The sequence below is a fragment of the Artemia franciscana genome, chromosome 7 (assembly GCF_032884065.1).
Source record: "Artemia franciscana chromosome 7, ASM3288406v1, whole genome shotgun sequence".
NCBI lineage: Eukaryota > Metazoa > Arthropoda > Branchiopoda > Anostraca > Artemiidae > Artemia > Artemia franciscana.
Window position 1 is genome coordinate 26,338,399 of NC_088869.1, and position 27,391 is coordinate 26,365,789.

The following is a 27,391-nucleotide window of genomic DNA, read 5'->3' on the forward strand; positions in this document are numbered from 1 at the left end:
AAATAAGGCAAATTTCTGAGGCTCTTAACTTTTGATGACAAGGACTAAATTTGATACAACTTATATATTTGAAATCAGCATAAAAACCCGATTCTTTTGATATATCTTTTAGCATCGAAATTCCGTTTTTAGAGCTCCGTTTACTATTGAGCCGGGTCGCTCCTTACTACAGTTCGTTACCACGAACTGTTTGATAAAGAAAAATAAGTTTTTTGTAACTGAAAGTATGGAGTGACATTAAACTTAAAACAAACAGAAATTATTCCGTATGTGAAAGGGCTGTCCTCTCCTCAACACCCCTCTATTTAAACTAAAAATTGCCTCTTTGTCATAACTCTACTTTTTAAAATAATAAACAATTTTAGCGCAAATAGAGGGGCGCTGAGAAGGGAACAGCCCCAATCATAGACTGAATAATTTCTTTTCCGCTAATCACTTTCGACTATTAGAAAGGCCACTAGAACTTTCGTTTTTCAATTAAAGGAGTCTCTTTTGCAGTTTTTATGACCACCTATTCTACGAAAACCTTATATGCCCCAGGGTATAACTTGCAACCCTTGCCCTAGGGTTCTTACGGGTTGTGTCAACCCTAGAGGCATTGTTATATGCTCTTTGGACTGTTTTCAACAAAATGGCTTTCTTATAATTTCAATCAGATGCGTTTAGTGGAAATAGCGGTAGTCGGGGATGGGCTACAGTTGCCCTCCATCAGTTTGACTCTTATAAGGGACCTAAAGCTTCCAATTTTCAACCAAATGAGCCTCCTCTAAAATTTATACAATCATACCTTCTATGAAAACCTTAAATACATCCAGAGCACAACTTCTAGCACTTGCCCTTAGGCTCTGGGAGTTCATTACAACCCCAAAAGTGTTTATATGATCTTTGGATTATTTTGAATAAAAGGGCTATTTCAAAATTTATATTGGTTGTATTTCGGATAATACGACATGTGTGTGTGGGGGGGGGGAGCTTTTCTCAGATAATTTTGACTCTTAAAACCGGCACTATTACTTCTGATTAACAATCTAATGAGGCCCCTGCAAAGTATATACGACCTTATATGCCCCCAGGGCATATCTTAAACCCTTTACTAGAGGTGTTGCGATCCTCAAAGATGTAATCTTCCAACATTTCATCTACGCTGAACAAAGTGGCTATCCCAAAATACTAATCGAATGTGTTTGGAAAAATGATAAGTTTGTGTGGGGCTGGCTGGTCTTCAACAGAATTCGGCTATTAAAAAGCACACTAACCCTTTCTATTTCCAATCGATTAAGTCCCTTCCAAATTTTCTACGACAACTTCTTCTATAAAAAGTGCAGATATTTAAAAACATTACGAGCAGTGATGCCTCTCTGCTTCCGGGCACTCAGATAAGGGATAAACTATTAGAGTTACTAGCCCTTCAAGAAATTATTACGCATACTTTACGCAATAGTGCACGTGCATAGTACACCTGCGTCATTGGATTTGAGGTTGACGCAATCTTGCGTGACTTTGCTTCAGTATTGAAAGAGAGTTCAGTGTGTCAAAATCAAGGATGGCTTAGTAATGGATGGAGTTACTCTATTGGTAATGAAAGCACTAACAATGGTGAAACGAAACCTAGATTGTCTATTTCTGCCGAAAAAATTGCAAGGGGTTGCCGACTAACCTTCAAATGGGACAAGATGTTTGCACGATATGCGAATTCAAGCTGGAAGAACAATCATACTTTGTGAATATAAGTGATTATAAGTGCATTAAGGTGGATTAAGTGCATTAGAGAAATATATTGAATCCAACAACCTGAATCAGTCTGCAAAAAAGGAGTATGATTGTTACTGGCGAGATCTATTGTTAGTCTATAATCGATAGTGAAAGTGTCAGGGCTAAAAATGAGTGAATCTGAGAAATACAAAATCATACGGAATCTAGTGACTTTGGAAATATGTTTGATTCTAGGTGATTTTCTATGATTATTTTCAAAGAAAACTATCTTCTATAAGAATGCTTAACAATATAATGAAGTATGAGTCCCCATACTTGGACTATTGCATGAAACTTTTAAATCACGAACAATATGCATTTACTCAATATATTGAAAAATCAATTGAAACAAAACAAAATGATATTATGATTTTGCTTTTAACCCCTATCTAGACGGCCGTTTTGCAAGGCAACAAGAAATAGCTCGAAAAATCTTGTCTATTACTTTTTGTGACTATCCTTCTTCTTCTACAAGACTTTCATTTCCCCACTGTAAGTTTCTTTTTGGGAGTAAGACTGTCAACATCGAAAAGTATTTTACACATGAAAATTATGTTTCTAAACATTGGGCACTTGGTCACCTGTGACAATTGTACTTTCCTTGATGATTATAATGGAACGTGTCGATTATGTAATCCGTGTAAATTATATGGAGCATACGAAGTGCAAATTAAAGCCTTTAATTTCTGTCTTGAAGAGGTTTGTGACTTTCACGCTAGAGGTTTCCTATGCTCCAACTGAAACTATGATATGTGTCATCAATGGGAAAATGCTTACCCCGGAATGATTACAAAAATCCCTAAACGTGATTTCAGTTTATTTTTAAGACACTCGTATCTTCACGGTTTTAAACTGTTTTGAGAAGTATAACCTGGTCTACGCCTTAATTACTATTCTGGTTTTTACACCGTCGTTGTGAAGATACCGGCTGCTATGATTATAAGCCTACAGACTTTTATTTGGCTGTTACAGAAAGGGATTCTTCATATGAGAATTTTGTATGTAATGTTGTGTCAAACAACCAAATCGAAACACCTGAACTTTATAATACGAATCAAAATAGTATTATTGATTTTAGGAAGAATCAAAATAAAAATGAAGTTAATTTGTTGTTGTAGAAAACATGACCCTGACTGTGAATGCCAGGATGAACGCAAGTCTAATCCTATGGAGTGGCCGCCACTTATGGCTTTCGACCATTACCTATACGTGAAAGAATAAATCTAAGGGATGTGGAGTTTTTTGTACATAAAAGTGTCATTAATAAACAAATTTACAAATATTTTGAAAGCACTTTACTTTTAGGGTACTGAAATTTATACTATACATGTAGGAAAGAGTATTTTAAACTAGCCAGTTGTCAAATCGAGGATTTTCGACATAAATGCTAAGAAATTCACTGTATGTATATCCTCAAAATTGGAAAATAAAACATAATAGTCCATGAAAACCACAGCTTTTGGCTAATAAATCTTGTACTTGCATTTGATTTTGAATAATAGATTTTTCAATTTGCTCAAGAAAGTTTTAATTTGAGGTGCCTAAAACTTATATGGTAGACCAGTAGATCAAAACATTCAATATTCTTCGCTGTTTGGAAGACGCATAGCCAATGCCCCTTCTTTAAAGTTGATGGGCTACTATTAAGAATGATAAAGGTATTGTTAACACTTTGAATATGGTCGAGGAAATCCAAAGGCATGCAATATGATTTGAATATGGGCATGTAAGGATTCTAATCAATTACATTGATTATTTGATTTGTGTTCATGGTACCAAGTCTAAGAGAACACTGCCATCAGGGGTAATTTCCAATAGGTTTCAAATTTATTTAGTGAGATTAATTCTATCCTCTCCTCTAATGTTTCGGCAAAGGTACACTCTAAACGTACTGTACCCGTTCGGACAATAGTCATATCTTGAGTACCAGACAAATCCAGTACAATGGCACCATGAGCTTTTTCAAAAACTTCTTCAGACATACCATTTTCAAATGATTGTGAATCTCGATCTTGGGATTGTACTTTCAATTCATATAAGGTCGTGTAGGATTAAGGATAAATCGTAGAATGGAAATCCATTTACTTTACAAATAAGAGATGAAAGTCCAAACGCTTCAAATTTATGTGGAGAATGTGTCCATGATCCAACGGCACTAGCACTTTTTACAAAAGCCAAAGCAAGTGTTGAAATAATTTTTCCATTGATAAATGAAAAGTCCGTGTAGGCAAGTGAACCCGTAGTAATTTGCCGTTGATTCGTGATTGTATAAGGAAAGAGCAGTTTGATATTATTTCCACTAGCTCCTAATTTCTCGATTGGCGAAGCAACAGAACTCATAACTTACTGTTTTCATAAATGAAGTATTGCCGAGGTGAGAGAAACTGTCACATCGGGTGCAGTGCCAACTACTTATCGCAAAATAAAATTGGACAGAGCAAGTTGTAGCTTTATACCAATTTTTACACTGAGAGGCAACCATTAATGTACATTAAATATATCGGGATTTTTTTTTACAGCCAAGTGTAATTCTATAGTTGCCGCATGTCTAAGTATATTGCTAGTGTTAGTGTCCGTTTTATATTCATATCAAACAGCCATACCCCCCAAATGTTTTTAGGACATTGGACTCATCGACATCAATTGTATATAGCCTGCATGTATTTAAAGATTCACAAACGTTCAATTTATGTAGACACTAATTGTTCTAAACAAATGCGCAGTACACAGTTTTCATAGGAGGTCCCTTCGGCCACTCTTGGTTTTTCATTTTTATGTTTTTTGACAATAACATGTAAATCTATAAATGCGGGAGTAAAATCTATGGAATAATTTTCAATGGAATAAAGTCAAAATGAACATTTTCAGAGAGCGGTTGTTGCAGGTTAAATTCATCATAGTAATCATGTTTTAAGCTCACATAAAGATTTTCTGTATTGAAAAGATTTAAAGATGAGTTGCTTGAAGGATGAGATCCTGTATGTGATAAATATCTCATTTCTAGGACAAGAAATCCTTTTTCGATCTGACAATTTTTACTTTTTTTCTTCTGTGACAAGAGCGATTTCTTACGCTTCTGGCCAAACATTAAACTCATGAGTGATAAGGTGTGTCTCGCCCTCTTTAAACCTTTCCTGTTTTGTTGAGATTTTAGACGCTCGCCTAGGGACTATGCGCTGGACCTGAGAATTTTTGAAATACTTTCTTAAAAATTGCTCCCAATACCCAATCATTTAATGTAGAGGACGTAAAATCTGTGGCAACCGGTGCAATACAGTTTTCAGCCAGGGTTAAAGCAGAGCGAAACAACTTAGCAAACCAATTTCAGATACCGTTACCGAGCATTGACGAACAACCCCTGTAATAGTCCATTTCATGACCTTATTGTCGTGGTCTAAGAGTATGAACATAGCAATCAATATCAGGACAAACAAAAGTATTTTTCCTAATAATAGAATGGATCGAAAATGAAATGTAATAACAGCCAAACTTTTTGTTATTGCTAGAAGGTCACACCGATTAGTCGAACCCGAACCTCACGGAAATCCTCATTGAGGACAATTCTTTCATGTTCCAATGGATTGGTAATATAAATTCTCCTCTGTTCTAATGAATAGTTGAATGTGAAACTACCCTTTTTTCACTCGCAATTTTCTTGTTGATAATTCAACACAGCTCTAGCACGTTGCTGTGTTACTCATAGGATATAGTAGCGAGGTGGTATTCATCAGAGTCATAATTTGCCACCAAAACATCGCCAGAGAAGTCAAAATGTCTTACCTTAATCTCATATGTACGATCTTTTCTCTGGATATCAAAAATGTATTTTCGAAAATGCAATCAACAAGAGCTACTTCAAAAATCACTTGTTATCTTCAAACCGTCATAGAGAGGGTCAGAGACATTGGACATGAATGTCACATAAAAAAATCATTAGACATTATGAAGGTCTTCAGCGGCAATCTAAGAATAAAAATTACAGTTGTATTTTAGCGAGCGAACAAGCAACTGTCTTTTACCCTTGCGAGTAGGACTCTAATATCTTTTCAATTTTATACGTTCCATTATTTTTAACCTTTTGTAGTTCATAATGATAAAAACTGCCATGATTTTCATCATCTTTTATATCACATACTTCATACGTTACAGGTTTAGTGTCTAAGACTTTTGACACTTCAAAAATTCAGTGGACCACAAGTAATTCCCTTTTTCAATAATATTGGTAGTTCAATTGATTCGAGTTGTATCATCGGGATTAAAGTTTTTCTTTCCATTAGTGACATCGATTAGAATATAACCACCGAATCAATGCTTTTAAAAGTTCCTTAATCCTCTGCTTCAAATCATCTGTGGACTCATCAGCAACAGCTGAACCTGTATTATCAGCAAACTAAACATTGAAACTCCCCCCGTCAGAAGAGTTGCAAAAATCATTAATATAAATCAGGAATAGTAAGGAACCAAGTATGGACCCCTGTGGAAGGCCAACCTTTTCTGACTGAAGACGAGGCATTGACAAGGAATCATCAATTTGCGTTACGTGATACCGACAATGTAAATATGATTTCACAAAATTCAGGGCTGGGCCTCTAATACCACAATTGTTTAACCTGTACAGCAATATTTCATGACGAATTGTGTCAAAAACTGTTCTAAATCCAAGAACATCGTCGCAGGAAGAAGCCCTTCATCTAAACATTCATGAATATACTGCAGCATGGCTGGATAGAATGTTCTTTCCGAAGACCAAACTGAAATTTACTGAAAAGTTGCCGCGCTTCCAAGAACTCGTACGCTCTATTGTAAAAACACCTTTCAATTACGTTACAAAACCCAGATAATGTGGAAATAAATCACTTTACATTCAGTCCCCGCTATTATAGGCAGAAAGGAATACCTCTTTCAATTACTCTGGCTAATTAACATAGTCAAAATCACTGTTAGTCATTGTCAATTAACATAGTCAAAATCCTTCAGGTAAGTGGGAAGAGTTTTACCTATATTTTTCTGTAATGTAGTCTGAACAAATATTTGTGGCAATGTAAACTACCACACAAAGAAAATGACCAAAAGCAAAATACTATTTTGAACAATCTAAAATACAGTCTTTCCCGTATACTAACCAATAGTCTGCACTGCACAAAAATCGATCATCTGACTCTCTGCTTTTGACGTGGAGTGCAATGCGTTGTTGGGAAGAAATCATCCGAACTTCCCGTGTTTTTCCCTTCAGATTTCTTCAGGTAGTCATTTACAGCTCAGTTGAATCTGGCTGAGCTTAAAGAGTCAGATCGCTAATCCCCTTCAGAAACAGATATTCAGTGACACTAGGACACAAACCCCTGCCCTTACAGACACGAGATCTCAAGTCTATCATATCATACCCGTTATACAATATTTAAATAATGTCTTAAATTTCCGGGAATATCAACTCTGAAGTAGCTAATATCAATTTAATTTGCGTAAAAAAAAATCTTCGAAATATGAAATTACAAGAGCTATGAAGGTAAGAAGGAAATCAATCTGAACAAAACATGCGAATAATTTTTTTCGTTTTTAATAGTAAGAGAAGTACGGTACTGATAATATTGAAGAGTGTATCCCTAGCCCAACGAGGCTTATTCTATTTGTTGGGGGAAGCTAGTTTATTTTGATGTGTTGTCTGTGTGTCATTAATTTTTACCTGCTGCTTCACATATCACATGACCACTCATACCATGGCCACAACTAGTCCTAAATGACTACTCCAACAAGATTTACTCTCACTACTACTTCTATTGCTACAAATCCTGATGATTTTTTATTATTCCATCGAAAATACCCCAAAAAATTTATGATAAGTGGGGCAAATGCCCCCTATGCCCCCAATTGGCATCATTTGGCAAGATGTGGGTCCTTTGAAGCACCAAAACTATATCCTTATAACAACATTTTTAGAAGTGGAAAACCCGTAAAAACCCTGGAATCTGGCAAGGATCCATCTCCCAAAGGTTGCAGTGGCTAAGCCTGACAACGTCTTTTTTCCCTTGATTCCCCTTTCTACCGTCAACTCATGAAACAGGTTATTTTGGAAACTGTTATGAAATTTGATTACAAAAGATATCTTGTTTTAAATTGTAAGTAAGTTTTGACAACTCATTGGACTCTATTTTAAGCCCTTTTCCTGAGGTTTGACACCTTTTATTGGTGTAATGGGCACAGTGAGGCACGGTTACCTACTTATGTGAAGGCAATCTTCAATAGCCTACAAAATACAATTTTTCTGAGTTCATCCTTCAGTGGTCATTTTACCATGATCAAAATCTCTCTTGTTGGGATCTTTTGAAGAAAATATCTTCTGTGGGTCTAGATGGACAATACATGTCAAACATAACAGGGCGAGAATTCACCTTTTGGTTTGTGCTAAAATAATTGATGTGACACTCGTTTGGGAGAAGAGAAACTGTATGACTGTATGCACTGTAAGTAGTGATAGATAGTTAATAAAAATTTTCTAATCCAGTCGTTACGAAGGAATGTTGTTTTGTTTGCGACAACATTGTTTAAGGTCAAATGGTCAAAGATACCGCATGCAAAGACACATTGTCAATCTTGATATTATTCATGATTGTGCAAAAACGTTGTTGTGGCATATTCTGGATTTGGTGTGTTTTGGTGTGTTTGGTGTGTTTTGTGCGAGAGTGTGTTAGAGTAATTCAGTTCAAAACTGATTAAAAAGGTTTTATAAATAAGTATAAATCAAATTTCTGCAGGATTTACAGTTTCTAGGCAGTGGTCTATACCAGTATCGTTGGCAGCATTGCATAATCAGTAAAATACTTCAGTGGAGCAATAAGGTCAGTTAAGGAAAATCTAAGGTAGCGCAGAGTCTGGGTGAATGGGGCAATTTGCTAATGAATACCTAAAAAGGAATAATGAAAATACTCCCGAATAAGTATTTTTCAGATCAAGGGGGGATTTATAGTTTCCACTATATATACTGATCACAGTTTTTATTTCCCAGGATATTGCCCGGTGGCATGCTTGGAACAACTTTGGAGCATGTCGAAATCTCAAATTTTTTGGAGGACGGTTTTGGAAGGAATGGTTATTCCCTGATGGTAAACGTCGGGACTATATGGACGGTCATAAGGCAGTGTGTCTTGACGAACACATTAGACCTGTTTCTGGTAATTGTCTTGTTTATTCTTTTGGAGTGAAGGATAACTGGTCATTTGAGGATGCATTGATTGAATATGGCTGTGAAGTCTATGGTTTTGATCCAACTATCGAAGAGCCTGAACAAACTGGAGAGCGACGATTCATTTTTCATAAAATTGGTGAGTTTCCTATTATGATAAATACAGTTTTTGTTAGAAGTCTATATTTCTGGAATGAAAAAATGAAAATTAAAAAAAAAAGAATTGTGTGAATTCTTTTAATGGTGTGATAATATGTCTACTGATGCCAATTATGGTTTTCAGCATTGAAATGTATTTTGATTTCGGATTTTGCTAGATTAATTTTTGTATGCAACATAAACCCATGGCCACAAGTTTTTTATCTCAGGTGGCGCCAAAGGTTCAACTAGCACTGCTCCCATAAGTTTTGTTTTGTGGCGCCGCCGCAGATTCTACCATTGCAGTTGCTATTAGTGCATGATTATTGGGAAGTGGGTGTCACACAGTTTGGCCGAAGGTTTCCTGAGCCCGTTATCGCTACTGTTAGATCACAAGAGGAGTGGTATCATCCATTGCAATCTAGGTCAGACAATCTAAATAAACTACGCCTTTATTAATTATTCCTGCAACCAAAAAACTCTCTCCACTTCTCACACCACTACAAATCTTCGAAGATCAAGACTGGAGTGATGGAGAGAATTTTCCGGCTCTGCCAACCGGTGCTCTATTTTTAAAATTTCCCTAGGCCCTGGGCCGCACTCCCAGCCCACATCTTCCCGCTTGGATAATTTTAATGAAATATGCACATAAGGTAACAGTATATGAGGCCCTTTTACTAATCGACCTTTTCAACACTTAGAGAGTAGGCAGAGTAGGCAAAGAGAGAACTAGGCAGAGTTGAAGCAATGTAACATCGATATAAAAAGGACAAAAATATTGCTCTTTACAAATCGGAATCTATTAAAAAAACAAGAGCTAAGAGCTCATATGGCACTTATGACGAGGCGAGAAGAGCTAAGAGCGAAGAGATCATACGGTATGAGCTCTAACAAAATTCTATGAATCAATAGATTGATTCAAAAAGGAAAATAAGAGGCTGAATGCCGGTCAAGATTTAAAATAAGAGCTCTGAGTCGCAAAGTCCTTCTAAATCTCAAAATTCATTAAGATCCGATCACCCACTCGTAAGTTATAAATCCCTGATTTTTTCTAATTTTTCCTCTCCCTTTTGCCTCCCAGATGGTTGAATCTGAGGAAACGAATTTATCAAGTCAAATTGTGCAGCTCCCTGACACGCCTACCAATTTTCATCTCCCTAGCACGTCCAGAAGCACCGAACTTGCCAAATCACTGAACCCCTCCCCCCAACTCCCCCAAAGAGAGCGAATCCAGTACGATTATGTCAATCATGTATCAAGGACATTTGTGTATTCTATCCACCAAGCTTCATCCCGATTCCTCCAATCCAAGTGTTTTTCAAAGATTTCCCCCTCCAACTCCCCCCAATGTCAAAAGATCTGGTCGGGATTTGAAATAAGAGCTCTTGAGACATGAATTCCTTCTAAAAATCAAATTTCATTACGATCCGATAATCTATTCGTAAGATAAAAATAACCCAATTTTCATGTTTTCCAAGAATTCCGGTTTCCCCCTCCAACTCCACCGAAAGTCATAGGATCTGTTCAGAATTTGAAATTACAACCTTCAAGCACAACATCCTTCTAAATATCAAATTTCATTAAGATCTGGTCACCCTTTCGTAAGTTACAAATACCTCAATTTTCAAAATTACCCCCCCCCCCCCAATTCCACCAAAGAGAGCAGATCCGTTCCAGTTATGTCACTCACGTATCTTAGAAAGGTTTCTATTCTTTCCATCCAGTTTCATCCTGATTTCACCGCTTTAAGTATTTTCTAAGATTTCCGGTCCCCCCAACTGCCCCCCCCCAATTAGGCTTGATCCGGCTGAGATTTAAAATAAGATATCCGAGTTACGAGGTTCTTCTAAATATAAAGTTTCATGAAAATCCGATCACTCCTATGTAAGTTAAAAATACGTCATTTTTTCTTATTTTTCAGAATTACCCCCCCCCCCCCCCAATTGATTAGATCCGTTCCAATTATGTAAATCACGTATGCAAGACTTCTACTTATTTTTCCAACCAAGTTTCATCCCAATCCCTCCAATCGAAGCGTTTTCCATCATTTTAGGTTTCCCCACCCCAAACTTCCCCCAATGTCACCAGATCCTGTCAGGATTTAAAATAAGAGCTTTGAGACACGATATCCTTCTAAATATCAAATTTCATGGAGATCCAATCACCCGTTCGTAAGTTAAAAATACCTCATTTTTTCTAATTTTTCAGAATTAACCCCCCCCCCCAACTACCCCAAAGAGAGCGAGTCCGTTCTGGTTATGTCAATCATGTATCTGGGACTTGCGCTTATTTTTCCCGTCAAGTTTCATCCCGATCCCTCCACCCTAAGTGTTTTCCAAGATTTTAGGTCCCCCCCCCTCCAACTCCCCCCTATGTCATCAGATCCGGTCGGTATTTAAAATAAGAATTTCATTAAGATCCAATCACCCGCTCATAAGTTAAAAATACTTCATTTTTTCTATTTCTTCCGAATTAACCGGCCCCCCACTCCCCCCCCCCCCCAGATGGTCAAATCGGGAAAATGACTATTTCTATTTTAATCTGGTCCGGTACCTGATACACTTGCCAAATTTCATCGTCCTAGCTTACCTGGAAGTGCCTAAAGTAGCAAAACCGGGACCGACAGACAGACTGACAGACAGACCGGCAGACAGACAGACCGACAGAATTGGTGATTGCTATATGTCACTTGGTTAATACCAAGTGGCATAAAAGCCGAACCATTTTGCAATTTTTGAAGCTTTATTATAATAAAATAAAGTAGAGGCTTAAGTAAGAAAACTCAGAATTAAATAAACGGAAAATTTTGTTAACAAATGAAAACAACGATTCTCATTTTTTGACCCTTTATAATAATAGTAAATCGTTTCATGAACTAATAAAACTATTGACAAAACCTGGCTTTAAAACCAGGCATGAGACTACCTAATGTTTTTACCATAATTAAAACGACTTCCAAAATGAATATACAAACCTTCTTTTTATTTCCAGGCTTTATTCCTGGGCTATCTTTTTGAAGCCGGTGGGATTGGGAGACTTTAAATTTTTTCGGTTTGTCTTATTTTTTGTGTGTATACGATTTTATTTTGTGTTTTTTATCTTTTTTAACTGAGAAGAGCTAATGGGATGTCTCGACCAAAATATATGCAGTACGTTCGGTTTTCTGTATCTGAAAATTCTCCTCGTTAATTTTGTCTTACGTTATTTTTAGCTAATTTGATCTTACAATTCAACTTAAAATTTCAAAAGCGACGCTTGTTAATACTTTAAAAAAATACGGTTCAGAGATCATGAATGAAGTGTCGTCAGTGAAGTGTTGGGTATCCATTTGAGTTCATATACTTAAGTACATATTAAAGTACTTAAATGGTCACTAAAGGAACATTCAAGGTCACTTTAAGTAAATACTACAATACTTTTTCACGAACTTATCGAATTAATTCCGAGGCACGTTTTTATTTTAAAGTGTTTAAAAATCGTCCAGGTATCAAAAAGCTTCAAGATTGTTGTACACAATGTTTAGAATATTTAGAAATATTATATTATAAACATTTACTATTATATTAGAATATTTAGCATAAATTAATAAAGTATAAATAATAATAAAGTATAAAGTGTTACAATATGTTAGTATTATAATATATTATAATACTATTATTGTATTATAATATAATACATATATTATTGTATATATACATATATATACATACATATATATATACATATATTATACTATATATACATATATTATTGTATTATAATATAATATATTGTATTATATTATAAGTATTATAATTATAATAATATATAGTTATTATTATAACTTTATTAAATATTAGAATACTTAGAAAGACACAATATTTAGAAATGCACAGTGACCATTTAGAGTCTGCAGATTCAACGCGGTCATTCTTCCCCATAAGAGAGAAAAAGTAATGTTGCATTGTAAATGATTTTTTTATTTGAATTATCAAGTTTTTGCTTTTACAACTCTCTGTCAGGCATCATTTAAAGGCTTTGGCAAGCTTTCTAAAACCTAAGGGAGAACCAAGAAACCAAGCTTTGTAAAGCCTGCTCTGTCAGGCGAGCAATACTAAAACCTAACACAGGCAGATGCAGATATATATACTATTTTTTAATTTTCATAAGACTATTCCTCTTGATCTTTGTTCACTTTATGATTCCTTTACTTTTTTGCAGTAATGATTGTTTTTATTCAATTTGAACTATCATAAAACTTTGTTTCTGCTTATTTCAGGTCTTAAAATCGCTCTTTACTTTTCTTTGAAAATTTTTCTGTTTCTTTTACGATTGTCTTTCACTATCAGCTAAAGAGAGTTTGGGACGTATTCAAAATGTTTTTGCTTAGGAATAAAATATTGGATTGCAAATAAAATTTTAGGAGAAATTTGAACAATTTATAAAACTTTGCAACTTGTCACAGTCTTTTTTCAGTAGTTTTTGAATTATATTTTTACGAACTGAGTTATACGGACTTTTCAATCATACGGACTGAAACCCTGCATAATTTTTAGTCTGCTAGGGGGCTGACGTCATCCTGACCCCTATCGTCCAGAGACTATTGAATGCACACATCTTAACGCACCAGAGGCATTGCAAAAGTAAAGAGTCATGTATAATTCCTTATTTTTTAGCCAGTAAACGGGGGTGTGTGTGCTTGGTATTGGGCGAATAATATTGATGTCTTTGATAAGTTTGATACCTGCAGCCGCAAGTACTGGGGAAAGAGAAGCCCAGCATAAAAAGAAATTTAGTTTGCGGGCTTGGCCCCCCAAAAATAGGGCCCTAAAAGGACCGAAAATTTTTCTTTGTTTTAAATTTGTGTCCGTCAGTTCTAGATTCAACAGAATTATAATGCACAAGAAAAAAACAGACAAAAATAGTTCGTTCCCCCAAAAAAGGGATAGAAAAGGCAGGTAAAATGTGTTTCTTGACAAATATTATTTTAGGGTCGTAAGTTAAAAGCAAACACATAATGAACAAGCAAAATGTTATTCTTGTTCCATTTTGAAATTCGGGTCAAAAAGGGCAAAATTGCTTTCTTTCCAATTTGCTTGAAACTATCTAGGATTGTTGACTGAAATAAGGAAACCGCGCAATGAAACCTATAGTCTTAAGTCTTTGGGCCAAGGGGAGCCAGTAAAAATATATCTGCTGGTGGGGCCATCAAAACGGTCTAAAAACATACTTTTCGGACACAGTTTGAAGAGCCGTATGTGTTTCCAGATATGCTTTACATTTACATATAGACTAAGTCTATACGTAAGAATAATCTTCAACCTTTCGAAGGGCTGACGATTTCCTTGTTGTGAAACACAAGGAAAAAAAATTGGATAATGCCTACTCAAAACCAATCAAAGAACCTTTTCGTGGCTACTACTACTTAAACAAAAAAAGTGGACCCATGGTTTCTCTAAACAAGCTTTCTCATGCCCGCCATTATCTCACCCCTCCTCTCTCAACTTTTTGCAAAAAGTAGGTAGCCCACATTGCACTTTTTTAATCGAAATCACTCAAGGATTTCAATTTATGTGATGAAAAAGTCAAAGTGGTCAAATGACCCCTCAAATGCACCCCTCCTCTCCCTCATAAAACAGACTCTTTGAATGAAAAGACTAAGCCAAGGGACAAATGAATTATAAATACGAAGCAAAAAAGACATTCTCTACTGCTTCAAAAAAAAGAAACTATATGATAAAGACTTTCCTTTCAAATGACTCAAGAAATAAATAAAATAATACCACTTGGAAAAAAAAACAGAAAAAAGGAGCAACCTTACAAAAAGGAAGTAAATACATAACTAATTCCAAACATAAAAACATAAATTAACGACCATTCAACATTTTTCAGGCATGAAACAATGGTAAATTTGAATAATTTAGGGCCCTGGAACCTCTGCCTTTGTGAGTCATATCAACACCAGGGAGAAACTACGTAGAAGTTTCAAAGATTTTCAACAAAATGACCATTTCAAAATGTTAATTCGATATCATAGGGGGTTGTTTGGGTTAACAGCTGAAAGATAGGGATCAGGAACGGGGCTGGTTGTCCTTAAGTCACTTTCAACCCTTGAAACAGGGCTATAACCATTAGTTTTAGTAAGAGTAGGCCGTGTTCCAATCCCCTACGGCCATCTCTTCCATACAAAGTGCCCAGAGTCTTAAGTTAAAACCAGAGCTTAAATTAAGAATTATTGGAATGAACATGTGCATTTTCTTTTATTTTAGGCCTTCAAGCAAAAGATAAAGTAAACACCAAGGGTTGGCACATGAAAAGCTTACGATCAATCATGACACTTCTTGGACACGGGAATCGTATAATCGATGTCATAAAAATGGATATTGAACAATCCGAATACGAGGCTGCCCCAAATATGATTGATAGTGGTAAATTGTTTGAATATAAAACTATCATTGTCATTATCATTATCAAAAACACCAAATTTATCATGAATACAATGATGGAGTTTTTCTCTTAATATAACAAATAAACGATTTTAGCAATTTTCAGGTACATACAGAGGAAAAAAATAGGAACAAAACCAGCCGGCTTATAATGAAAGTTAGCCCTAAGCACTTCCATGGAGATGCATGCGTTTTATATTCATAAAAACTCAAAACAAAATTATTTTCTACTTTTTAGTTCATTTTAAAACGAGTTTAATTTTTTTCATATTTGTTATTTCAACTTTTAGCCTTCTAATTTTATTATCATGAAATTGTATTCATTATTATGCAAACATTTATACACTTTATGCCTCTAGCTACTACAGCCTCTTGATTTCCAATTAGAAGCAATTTGATTTCAAATTCTATTTTAAGCTCCTTTAAAATTTGAGTAATTTAAGATCCGAAACTAAGTTACCACCGCAATAAGCAAGCGTTTTTACTATCTGACTATCAAGTGGTGTAATCGTCGAAAAATGGGACAAAATGCAAATCGGTGAGCTGAGGAAAACGGATTAATTAAGAAGCCTTGATCATTGTAAATGAGACTTTATCAGTCAACTTAAGATTTCCATCACAACTGGCCTGAAAATATCTCCTCTTAGGGGAACCAAGTGCCAAAAAAGGGTTTATACAAAAAATTATCCATATGTTTTCCCATAATTGCCTGAATTCTCTATATAACTCTTTTGGGGTGAAACGAGGTTTTAGCTAAAAAGATTTCCGTGTTTTACGCTATACCAGAAACATACCTAGGTTTTTTTCAGTTATTGCTGCAGCAGTAACTGAAAAAAGGGGTGCTCGGGGTTTCTCTGTTCGCAGAATGATTTTATGTCTATATGGTTCTATTCCTACTTGCTTAGACTGTTCAAGTTTTATCCCCCTTGTATCTCTGACCATGGAGCCTTTCGAGGGGGAATAAAGTGGATTTTAATTCCATTTTGAATTGTATTTTGTATTGTATTGTATTGAATAATAATCTTCTTCTTCTTCTTCTTCTTCTTCTTCTTCTTCTTCTTCTTCTTCTTCTTCTTTTTCTTCAAGCCTTTTCAATAAGGTAGATTCAGTAGACCTCATTGGTTGTGGGTTGTTAAGGCGGCCATGCGGGTGGCCCTAAGAAGCTTTAATGCAGAAGAATGTTATTTGAAGGCAGAGGGTATATTTAAATTTGGATTATGAATTCATCTTAAACTAAAGTCTTTGCTTCATATGTTCCCTATGGGTTATGTTATATTTGATATTGAATGTTGCCTTTATCGATTTTTACAAAATCTAAAGAGGGACTATAGCTCCTTCCCTGCCTCTCCCATTGAGTTAAAACGTTTATCATTGTTATAAAATCCCTCCATTGAATATAATTTGCTAATAGTATGGTAAAATAACTTTGAGCTTTCGCTCCAAGATGTTTTTTCCCATCCAATTAAATCCTTGTCAATTAGAAACTATTCTAAAGGAAATGCATCAGTACAGTTACTATAGTCAGCCTCTATAACTTACGCGTGAGTACAGGTCCCTGGGTTACACCACACATACAGTTAATTTCCGTATAAATCAATAAATCAATTCGTGTGTACGTCCCTGCTATACTTGAATAGCTTTCTAGCCTTTCTTACTAATTATTGCAAGAAAATTCATTATATAGTATTTGCTGGTATTTCTGATTCTGCTATTACTCTTGATTTAAATCTAAGTAAAATACGAGCAATCAAAATGGTTTTGAAACTTTTCTTGTAAATCAAGATTTTAACTTAGTAACAAACAATTTCACATTAGTATGCTAAAAACGTGGTGTTATTTCTTTATTTTAGAGTCTTTAAAAGAGTAAAGTTGCAAGTCAGCAAATTATTTAGTCCTAACAATATAAGGCATTCGGGTCAAACTCCGATTGAGTATCAGATCCCAAGTTACACAGCTCAACTAAATAACGATCGAAGGTTCGATTTTAGGCTTTAATGATGATCTTCTCTTGCTATCGTCCATCTCCGCTTGCATTCGACATTGATCCTTCCTTAATCCTTTAATTTTCTCCATACCTTGTTATACATTTTTTTTGTATGGTAACCTTTTATGTTCTTACATATTATCCTTTATCAGAAACGGAAACTATAAAAAAAATTTTATTGCCAGGGCAACATTTTTTGCTGCCGCAACTTTCAGTTAACCTAGCCGAAATAGATGTTGCGCGAGCATAATTTTATGTTTTTACGATTTGTTAAATTTTGCAGTTGGCAACCCCTCAAAACTTTAAAGATGATGGGTCTGAATAATTTTTACCTCAAAAAAAAAAAAAAAAAATGAGAAACCTTCCAGAAAGACGGTCTCCAAGTGCGGTTTTGAAACCAACCTAATTCTAAAGCTCCTTGCACAACATCAATATTGCTAGTTTTAAAATGCACTATGTAAACAAGCTATTGCTTTACTTTGCCCCAAAGCATGAAGCCTAAGACAATATACATTGCTGTTTCTAAAATAGCAGCGTTGAAGTTACGTTACTTTGCCTCAAAACATAAAACCCATTAGTTGTTTCCTGTGTATTTGATTAGATGATAAAAGCAATTTGATTCAATGCCTAACTTCAAGCGATTGCCACATAAGTGCAACGTCATTGTGTTATATTATTAATTATAATTTTTGCGCAACCACTTGCACGAAGACACATTTCCATTCCGTACAATGCACAAAAGCGAATAAACGGTAGACTAAGTAGATCAACTGTGTAACACTGTTTCCCTGAAGATGAAAAACTTAGCGATTCTTGCTTACATGTCACTCTTTGTAATAGTATCAGATATCCCCATACAACAAAATATCCGATATCCGATACAACAAAATTTTCGATACAACAAAAAGTTGTATCAGATATCCGATACAACAAAATTTCGAAGCCTGAAAACAGCCTAGATTATAAGGTTCAACGGTTTAAAATTGCTTAAGTGACGTTCAATTGGTTTCAGGTAGCCTTCTCCTCAAATTCAAGTGAAATTTTGATGCAGAAGGTGGGTGGATGGTCCTTGAAATGCATCCACTGTTCAGAATCAATTTCCGAGTAAGCAGTCTACATGCCTCTGAGAATCATCACTCTCATGTCCCGTCAGTCCAAGGTACTCGTCCCCTTGATTTTCAAGCCAATTGGTGGAAATAAAATACCTGTCTACGGGAAAATTATTTTTGTGTTTGTCTTAGAAGGACCAAGGACAAACTTTTGTGCCTTAGATCATTCAGATGCACGATTATTTTAAGGCTCTGCTTAAAATAAAGCGAACGTGTCGACTTTCCTGCTAAAAATCTTGTGGTGAGGTATTTTCGACAGGCCATGGTCTTACTGTTGCCTAAATTCATACGGTTTGAAACAATTGCATATTTTCGATTTGAAATTTTACTACTTGCACTATATTTCTGTCTAAAATTTAGAAGTGAGATGGGTGGTGAGAGGGGATTTTAGAGGAATCCATCCCACATTGGTTTCACATCATACAGATTGAAAATTTTGCATGATTGGTATGGTTCTAAGAAAGCGTAATATGTCTACCGTTCTTCTAAAAAGTTGCCATTGAGAGTGCGGGGAGGGAAGTGCTGAAGGGGCCAATGAACAAATTTGTGCCTCCACAAATACATATTGAAAATCCTTACTTTTTTCTGCTTCAAAAATTGTTTAAAAAGTCTACTTCCGTGCTACAAAGCTGGTCGGCAGAAGACCAGGGGATGGAAACGCCCTGGGTCTACATAAGTCCTCCAGTCATTCAAACTAAAAAATCTACCGATATGTCGGTCTAAACATAGCGCAACATGCCTACCCTTCTGCTAAAAAGCTGATGAGGAGAAAAGCGGGAGAAATTGGAAGGGCCACTGCCTCTATTAATAAAAATTTAAATCCTTGCATGATTTCTCTTCAGTCAAAGTGCAATATGGCTTATTTTCTCCAAAGAAATCAACCGGTAAAGGGAGAGGAGCTGTTAGAGAGACCATGACCACACATATTGTCCCCAATCGTGCTTATTTGTAAATCCTTGTGTGATTCTGGTTCAAAGAAGGCGGAGCAATCCTACCTTTCTGCTATATAGATGGTAGGTGTGGGGAGAAGTGGCATTGGAGAATAACAGCCCAACTCCACTTTGTTCCACTAATCAGTCAGATTCAAAACACTTGCATGACTCTGATTAAAAAAAGTGGAACACAACTAATTTTGGGCTGAAGCTTGACATTGGTTAGGGCCGGATGACACTGAAGGTTTCCTCGTTCAATTTAAATATCTAATGATACCAATTGAAAACCCTTGCATGATCCAAGCTCAAACAAGATACACCATGCCTACCTATCTTTAGCAGATGGCTAGGAGATTGCATGAAGGCTATCAGAGGGATCATGTACCAGCTTTATCTTCCATCATTATACTAACTGAAAATCTTTGTACGATTTTGCTTCAAGCAAGGTGCAGCATGCCTAATTTATATCAAAAGTATAGTAGTGAAGTTTGCACAAGGGAGGTGCTTTTTGGAGTGGCCGTAGGTTCAATTTGGTCTTTAAGTCGTGCAGATCAAAAATCCTTGCTTGATTCCCCTTCAAACAAATCAACATGTTTACCTTTCTTCTAAAGCGTTGGCTGAAGAAGTGGCGGTGCTTAAGAGGCCATTGTTTCACTTTAGTTGTTCAATCATTCACATTGAATCCTGTCAATCCTTTTGCTACAAAAAAATTGAGATGAAAATAAGGGGATGGAGGAGCCAAGGGCCCACTTTTTGCCTCTGGCTTGTTTTTGCATCAAATCAACACTTGATTCGTTTTTGAGCTGATTCATTTTCCTTTTTTTCGATATGTAATACAACAAAGACGTTTTCGACTCTTCTAAATTTTTAAAATAGTTTATCTCATCAACAAATTTTCGTACACAAAAACTGACAGCAGCTCTTCAGTGGTTTCGTAGTAACGAACTGTAAGTAAGGAGTGACTTGGCTAATAGTAACCCAAACTCTAGACCAAAAGATTTTGATAATATTTAATATGTCAAAAGAATCAACTTTTTATGCTCATTCCAAATATATAAAATTCATTAGGTTTAAAGCTACCCATCAAAAGCTAAGAGCCTGAGAAAATTCGCCTGATTTTCAAAAAGTGGGGAAACATCCGCAAAAAGGGAAGTAGTCCTGATTAAATCACAAAACCAGATTCGGCACATCATAGAACCCTGATATAGAGGTTTAAAGCTGTTATCTAGAAAAAGGTGGAATTGTGCATAATTTTTCGGAAAAAAAAACAGGGATAAGTGTTGTTTTTTTTTTTTTTGCTTTCATTTCTTATTTCAGGGGTGATCGTTTTAAACTGATGTTCCTAGGAGATTGGGGAAGAGATAATTACAAACGGAAATTAAAGGTTCTAGAGAAAGTGGCGTTTTCTGGCACTTTGTGGGACTAAACTATTAAATTTCCCTATGGAGGACGAATTTGCTATTGATCGAAAAATCTGAGACAGCAAGTCGATTTAAAAGTATTAGTAATATACTGCTATTACCAGCTGCAGAGAAAGTAGTGCCACACGGTAGCGTAGTCATTCCTGAAAAGTCACGTAGTCCACACAAGATAATGGTTAATATTGGCATTTATCTTGCTGCTTGATTTAACTAAGTTGATTCACGTGATTTTACAAGAATTATATTTAGTGATGTATAACTACGCAAGAATTATTATGAAGGTGGGGTGGTGGACAACTGTATAGGTGGAGGAGGGGTAAGATATTTTAATGAGCATATTTCAATGCCCAAACAGACGAACTTTCCACGAACCTTTAAATAAATATTGGAAGGAGTTAGGGGGTTTGGAATTAATCTCTCAAAAAATGCTTCTGACGTTTATTTTCATATAACTAAACGAATTTGTTTTATCTTTCAAAAAATTATGTATATTGACAATTAAGTATCAGCTATTATGAAAGAGGGATGGTGGGTCGTTTTGTTGGGGGAGCAGGTATAGAATTCTCAAAGAGTTAATTTTAATACCCAAATATCCTTGCTCTCATTTAACCTTCAGATAAATATAGGATGAGTTTTGGGGTAGGGGGAGGATAGAAATTGAAATCTAATCCCTATATTCCCGGGAACATTTTGGTTTTCACCTCTATTATTGGTAAAAGTTAGGGGGTTGATGGTTCACTTCCCTTTCAAAAAATTCGTTCAATGTAGCACAAAATATTACAATCATCTGCCTGCCGGCGCAGAGGTGGAAAAGGCTAGGCAGGACTTCGTGAGCCTCCCTAGGAAATTTCTTGGGGGAGTGGTTAGCAAGTGCTACAATGTCGTTTATATTGCTACCAGCAATTTCAAATGTTAATATTTTTCTTTTCCCATTTGTGTGCAAATTTTTAATGTATTTAAACATCAAAGAACCCTGTTGCAGAGGCCGCGATGGCTTCTGCTACGTAGAAGATCAAAAGCCACGTATAATTGCCATCGGTATGAATATTAATTCCCCTATCCATTCATCCAAAACTCTGCAGTAAAAAATATAAATAAGAGTGTATTCCCCAAAATCACAAATTTTCTTAAAATATTCAAATTTTGTCTAAAACTTAATTACAACCCAAAATTTTAACCCTTAAGCAGAAAAATTGAAGAAGCTGGACGCTACCAATCAGTTTACAATAATTGGCATATACATTTTAATAGCAAGAAATCGGGGTTTGTCGGGCCGGTAGCCAACATCACATCTAGTTAGGCCTTGGCATGATTTGAAAAACAAATACAAATTAGTTATAAAAAACAAGCTTTTTCAAATGAATGTAAGGAGCAGCATTGGAACTTAAAATGATAAGCAATTATTCTTTATTATTCTGTACATGAGGGAACACTCCTTCCTAAACCCCTCGTTCTTTATGCCAAAGCTTTACTTTTTTCCCATTCTACTGAAAAACAAGGGCTGTTGAAGTCCTGCCCAACCTTTTAGCTGGAAAAACCAGCTCGTTTTAAACATTAAACACTTTAGAATAAGGAACAAGGGGCTTAAGAAGGGGCAGCTCCCCTCATATATGTAATATTTTCTCTTCGTTTATTTTTTAATGTATCTCCTTACTTTCAGTTGAAAAAACTTGTTTTTTTATTTCATTCTCTAAAATCGGATCTCCAGTACCCACATCGGTGGTCTTTGGGATCTACAATTAGGTTACCAGATTGCTATTTTTGGGAAACGGAAGTGTCCAAAGCTTGTATATCAGTTTGCTGATTTCGGTACCCTAAGATATCAGAAAATTTCGCAGGAAAATTTCCTGCGGATACTTCCGCCTGGAAAATTGTTCTAGCCTTGATTTGTTCGCAAAACAACTTGTGTTTTTCTTAATTTATGATCGTTTTTCAAGCCATGCCTGTATCCTGGAGATACAGACAATTTCATTCCCGCCACCCCCCCCCCCCACTTCATGAAATATTTCCCGCCTACCTCAACGCGAAGTCTCTCTCGTAGAAAATTCTCCCATAGAGAATTCCTACTACGGAAAATTACCCCCAGAAAAATTCCCAAGACAATTCCAGTCTTGCTGGAAAATTTCCCCCGGTCAATTCCCCTAGAACATCTCCATATGTAAAATTGAGTTGCCAAAAAGAGAATAATTCAGATAAAAATAATTTCGTATAGAAATTTTAGCAAATTCTCTCCGTGTAGAAGTTCTCCTGGGAAGTTCATACCCTGAAACTTCCCTCCTTGAAAATGTGAAATCTGATGGTGCAATTTTCATTAAGATTCCTAGACCTTTTTTGGGTGTTTTCCCCTTTTCTTAAAATCAAGTAAATTTTCTCAGGCTCGTAGTTTTTGACGAGTAATATAAGACTTAATGAATTTTATATATTTGAAATCAGCAAACAAATGCAATCCTTTTAATGTACCTATGGTTACCAAAGTTCTGTTTTTAGAGCTTCAATTACTGTTGGGCCGAATCGCTCCCTAACCACAGTTCGTTACCACGAACTGTTTGATAAAACAAAAGTAAATGGAAGGCATATTTGAACTGATAAAAAAAGAAAGGTTTGGGGTAAACTTTGCATACTCAATCTAAAGACAACTAGTCCCCAAGGAAAATTTCTCTTCTTTCCCTTAGGATAGTCCTACAGCGTTTCTGGAGAATTGTAACTATTTTGTTTTCTTTTTTAGGTGTTACAGCCCAAATCAAGCAAATAGCATTAGAAACTCATAATTTTCTAATGTCAAGACAAGATAGTCAAAACTACCGCTTCAAATACCAGCAAATATATAAATTGGAAAAGCATGGATTTATCAGATTCAGCTCGCAGGCTGGAATGGGCAGTGATAGACTAAACGAAATTGCGAATATTAGTGACTTTTTTATTTATGAGATGGCTTGGTATAATCCAAAATTTTATTTTGTTTGAATTCTTTCGCATTAAATTATTCTGTATGTTTCATTGATTATCATTAATGTGCTATGTAAGACTTGTAGGACGATCAATACTTTCAAGTATAGAAACAACTCATGATACCCAGCTACACCTTACAATGGCCTTAAAGACCAGGGTTTAAATAACTGAGACTGGGAGATCTACACAGAACCCAGGTATAAATAAATAATCTTAGCCTCTTGATAAAATATAAAAAATAACAAATATAGAAAGAGTCTTATCTACATAGGTAGAGTTGATATTGAATTGATATAGTTGTAAATTTAAAGGGTTATGTAACTCGCTTGTTTGAATTCTGATTGAGTTTTCCTACTATGTTTATTTTAGAGTAAGGCTATTATGTTCCGTCTCTTATCACATTGGCAAAGTTAAAAAAGTAGAGGGGCTTGATCCCCAAACTATAGTTGGAAAACATTCAGATAAGAAAGGGAACAAATTAAGATTTGCGTTTTCTAAAGGACAATAACCTATAGCCAAACCTAAACTCTTAAGTCAAAACCAATAGCAAACTAACTCCAGCTAAACTTTTTTTCGTCATATATTACAATCTAAAGCCCCATTTTTGTAATTCCAAATCAGTAAATTAACCAAGAAGAATGCCTTGCAAATTGTCTATTATAAATCCGGCTTAGTTCTTTTTTCATGGAAAGGCCCAAGTTCTTTTTAACTGAGGGTTTAGAGCTAAATAAGAATCTACGTCGATTTTAAGGAACAGCTATTACAGCTACACTATAAAAAATAAAACCAGAATTTCAATAAAAATTTGTTTGTAACATTTATGTTGTTTATACCATTAGCTCAAAACTATAGAAACTCCAAAATCTAAAAGTTCAATAGCAACGGTAAGTTCAGACGCACAGGATTTTGACAAAATCCTTAGTGAATTTTGCTCTTAATTTTAACTCCAAAAGTATTCATTTCTTTTTTTTAACGGAAGACAATGAGAACATTTAAGATTTTATTATTACCTTACTTTTACTACTAGTATCTCACTCTAGCACCAAGCCACCTGAGACCAACACAGCTACACACGCTCCTCCTGCAGCCCAATCTATTCAAAAGATCCCTCTTTACACCCTCCCAAGAAGTTTATATTTCCCTTAAATTTCTTCTCACGGTATCCTCCATCCTAATTCAGGGTCAACTTACTTTTCATTTGGCCCTAGACTATTAGCCGACAATGTTTTGCAATCTGTCATCCTTCATCTGCAGAACGTGTCAAGCCGTCTCATCCTTTCTCTCATTATAGCGCTCGAAAATTTTGAACCAAATTGAAACATTATTGAACCAAATTTGTCGTACAGCTTACTGTTTTAGACACGGTCGGTCAGTCGGGTACCCAAAGCAATCTCTGGGAATCATTTAGTACCGTTGTACTGTTGTTAATTTTTGATTCTGTTGGTGAAATTACATTTTGTTGAAAACAAGGAAGTAATATTTTCCATGCCCTTGTTAAAGCTCATTCTATTCCGAAGCGCAGCTCCTTAGCTACGCTTTCGAGTTAAACTGAGATAGAAGTCCGTAATCACCTAGATTAAACTAAGAGCAATATCAGTTGATGTTCGCTTTAGCCTGGATTAACACCAAAAAACTAATGAGTAATTATGATGCACAGTATATGTATATACGTTGCTTTTAATGTATTTTGATAAGATAGTGATTGTCTTGTTGTACAATTTCATGAATGCCAATTATGATCGTGAGAAGCATAGAAGGCAATGCTGCGCTCATTCAGGCAGAACCCTCAAGAAAGGCCCAAACTCAAAGAGTTTCTAGAAATGTGGTCGCAAATAGCTGGTATGTGCTTTCCAGCATACCCTGCCCTTAATTTTTAGGATTTTGTTATAAATTTCATTAGCCAGCTACAACGTTTGGCTGATAACTTTCAAATAGGGATAATTAGTATGTTTGTCTTGAAAAGGCAGTCAATAACCAGTGATTCGAATATTTTGAATATTGTGCCTACATGTTATGCGATTCAATTTGAGAAAACACCATTAAAAGCTTTGAAAAAAGAACAAAAGTTTTACTTTTGAAGAATTACACGTTATAAGGAAAGAAGTTGATATTTTACTGCATAAAGACGCTATTGTTGAAGTTCCAAGTTCAGAAAAAAGGAAATACTTTACATTTCCCCCATTTTTTACGGTCTCGATGAAAAATGGCTCTTCTCAATTTATTCTGAATCTTAAAGAGTTTAACAAAAGCGTTAAATACCGTCATTTTAAAATAGAAACTTTTAGTCTGCAATTCTCTTAATAACACAAATCATTACATGACCTCTGTTAACCTTGTCGGTTTTTACTATTCATATCTTGTTGATCTTGATGGTCAAATGCAGCTTTGTTTGAAGAAGATTGTTGCTAGGTTCTAATGCCAAATTGTTTGTCAGGAGCCCCAAGGGTTCTTACAAGAGAAATGAAACCAGTCTTCTCCCTACTTTGACAAAGGTTTGACAGAGGTTTGACAAAGGTTTTGACATTCGTCTGTTGTTTACTTGAAAGATTAGCCTTTCTGGGAAGGTTATTTGGTACTTGCGTATTATTCAGAACAAACTCAATAAGTGAAGTTAGGTTATTTCGTGAAACAAACTACGATGTTAGGTTAGGTTTAATTAGGTTATAAAGTAATGTGGTGTCCATTGACGCACTGCTCTGTTGTGGGCAACAACCCCCGATCCTGGAAAAATATAATTGCCTCTTTTCAGTCTTTGGCACTATCTTCTAGCACTATGCGTAGCAAACTAAATCGAGTTTTGTCTTTGTGGCTATGAAACCAGATTTTCTCAGCAAAATTCTTGAGTGTGTTCTGAATTGAACTGAATTAATTGAATAATGAACAAATACCAAATTTGTAATTAAAATGTACCTGCATCGCAGTTTGTTTCACGAAAGAACCTAGCTTCACTTATTGAGTATGTTCTGAATAATACACAAGTACCGGTTACTTTCAGAATGTCAAAACAACATTCATGAAAAATCAAATTCACTGTTAGAATTGAGGGTTTGTCACTCAACTGGAAATTCAAGTCAATAAATAAAATTTATGGGTTTTCTGTTAGATCCGCAATCAATGCGTCTTTTCCTGCCAGAAAGAAAACTTCAAAAAGTTTGGGGTGTCGTTTCAAAGCTTCTTAGTCCATAATCGACCACGATTCAAAGATTTTCCAGCTAGATAAGATAAGATTTATTCATCACGAAACACGCATACAATATTACATTTTACTATTTCCCCAAAGGCTCTTTGGCCTGTAAAAAAGGGGAAAATAAACGAGCCACTTACTCAGAGAAGAAAAAAAATAATCACTTACTCACAGAGAGAAGAGCAAAAAGGAGAAGAGAGGAAAGTATAAATAAAATGAAAAACTATAGAAAACAAAACTAAATAGACTAATAGATTGAACAGACTAAATTAATTAAGTAGATCTGTAGATAAAATAAACTCCAATGAAATAATCAG

General features: G+C 35.6%; 2 protein-coding genes across 5 annotated transcripts in view; one reads left to right on the forward strand and one right to left on the reverse strand.

Moving 5' to 3' along the window:
* Positions 1 to 23,938, forward strand: part of LOC136029076 (probable methyltransferase-like protein 24) — a 44,327-nt gene extending 20,389 nt beyond the window's left edge. For 3 of the 4 annotated variants that reach the window (XM_065707125.1, XM_065707126.1, XM_065707124.1), the window contains 3 exons: positions 8,756 to 9,071; positions 15,319 to 15,477; positions 23,667 to 23,938. In XM_065707125.1, coding sequence (XP_065563197.1) covers positions 8,870 to 9,071; positions 15,319 to 15,477; positions 23,667 to 23,905 — 600 coding nt within the window. In that variant the 5' untranslated portion in view covers positions 8,756 to 8,869 and the 3' untranslated portion in view covers positions 23,906 to 23,938. Of the gene's footprint in view, positions 1 to 8,755; positions 9,072 to 15,318; positions 15,478 to 18,491; positions 18,639 to 23,666 lie in introns of all 4 variants that reach the window. The other variant, XR_010617967.1, reaches the window with a different exon arrangement.
* Positions 1 to 27,391, reverse strand: part of LOC136029074 (probable methyltransferase-like protein 24) — a 110,336-nt gene that overhangs the window by 34,913 nt on the left and 48,032 nt on the right. The window lies entirely within an intron of this gene.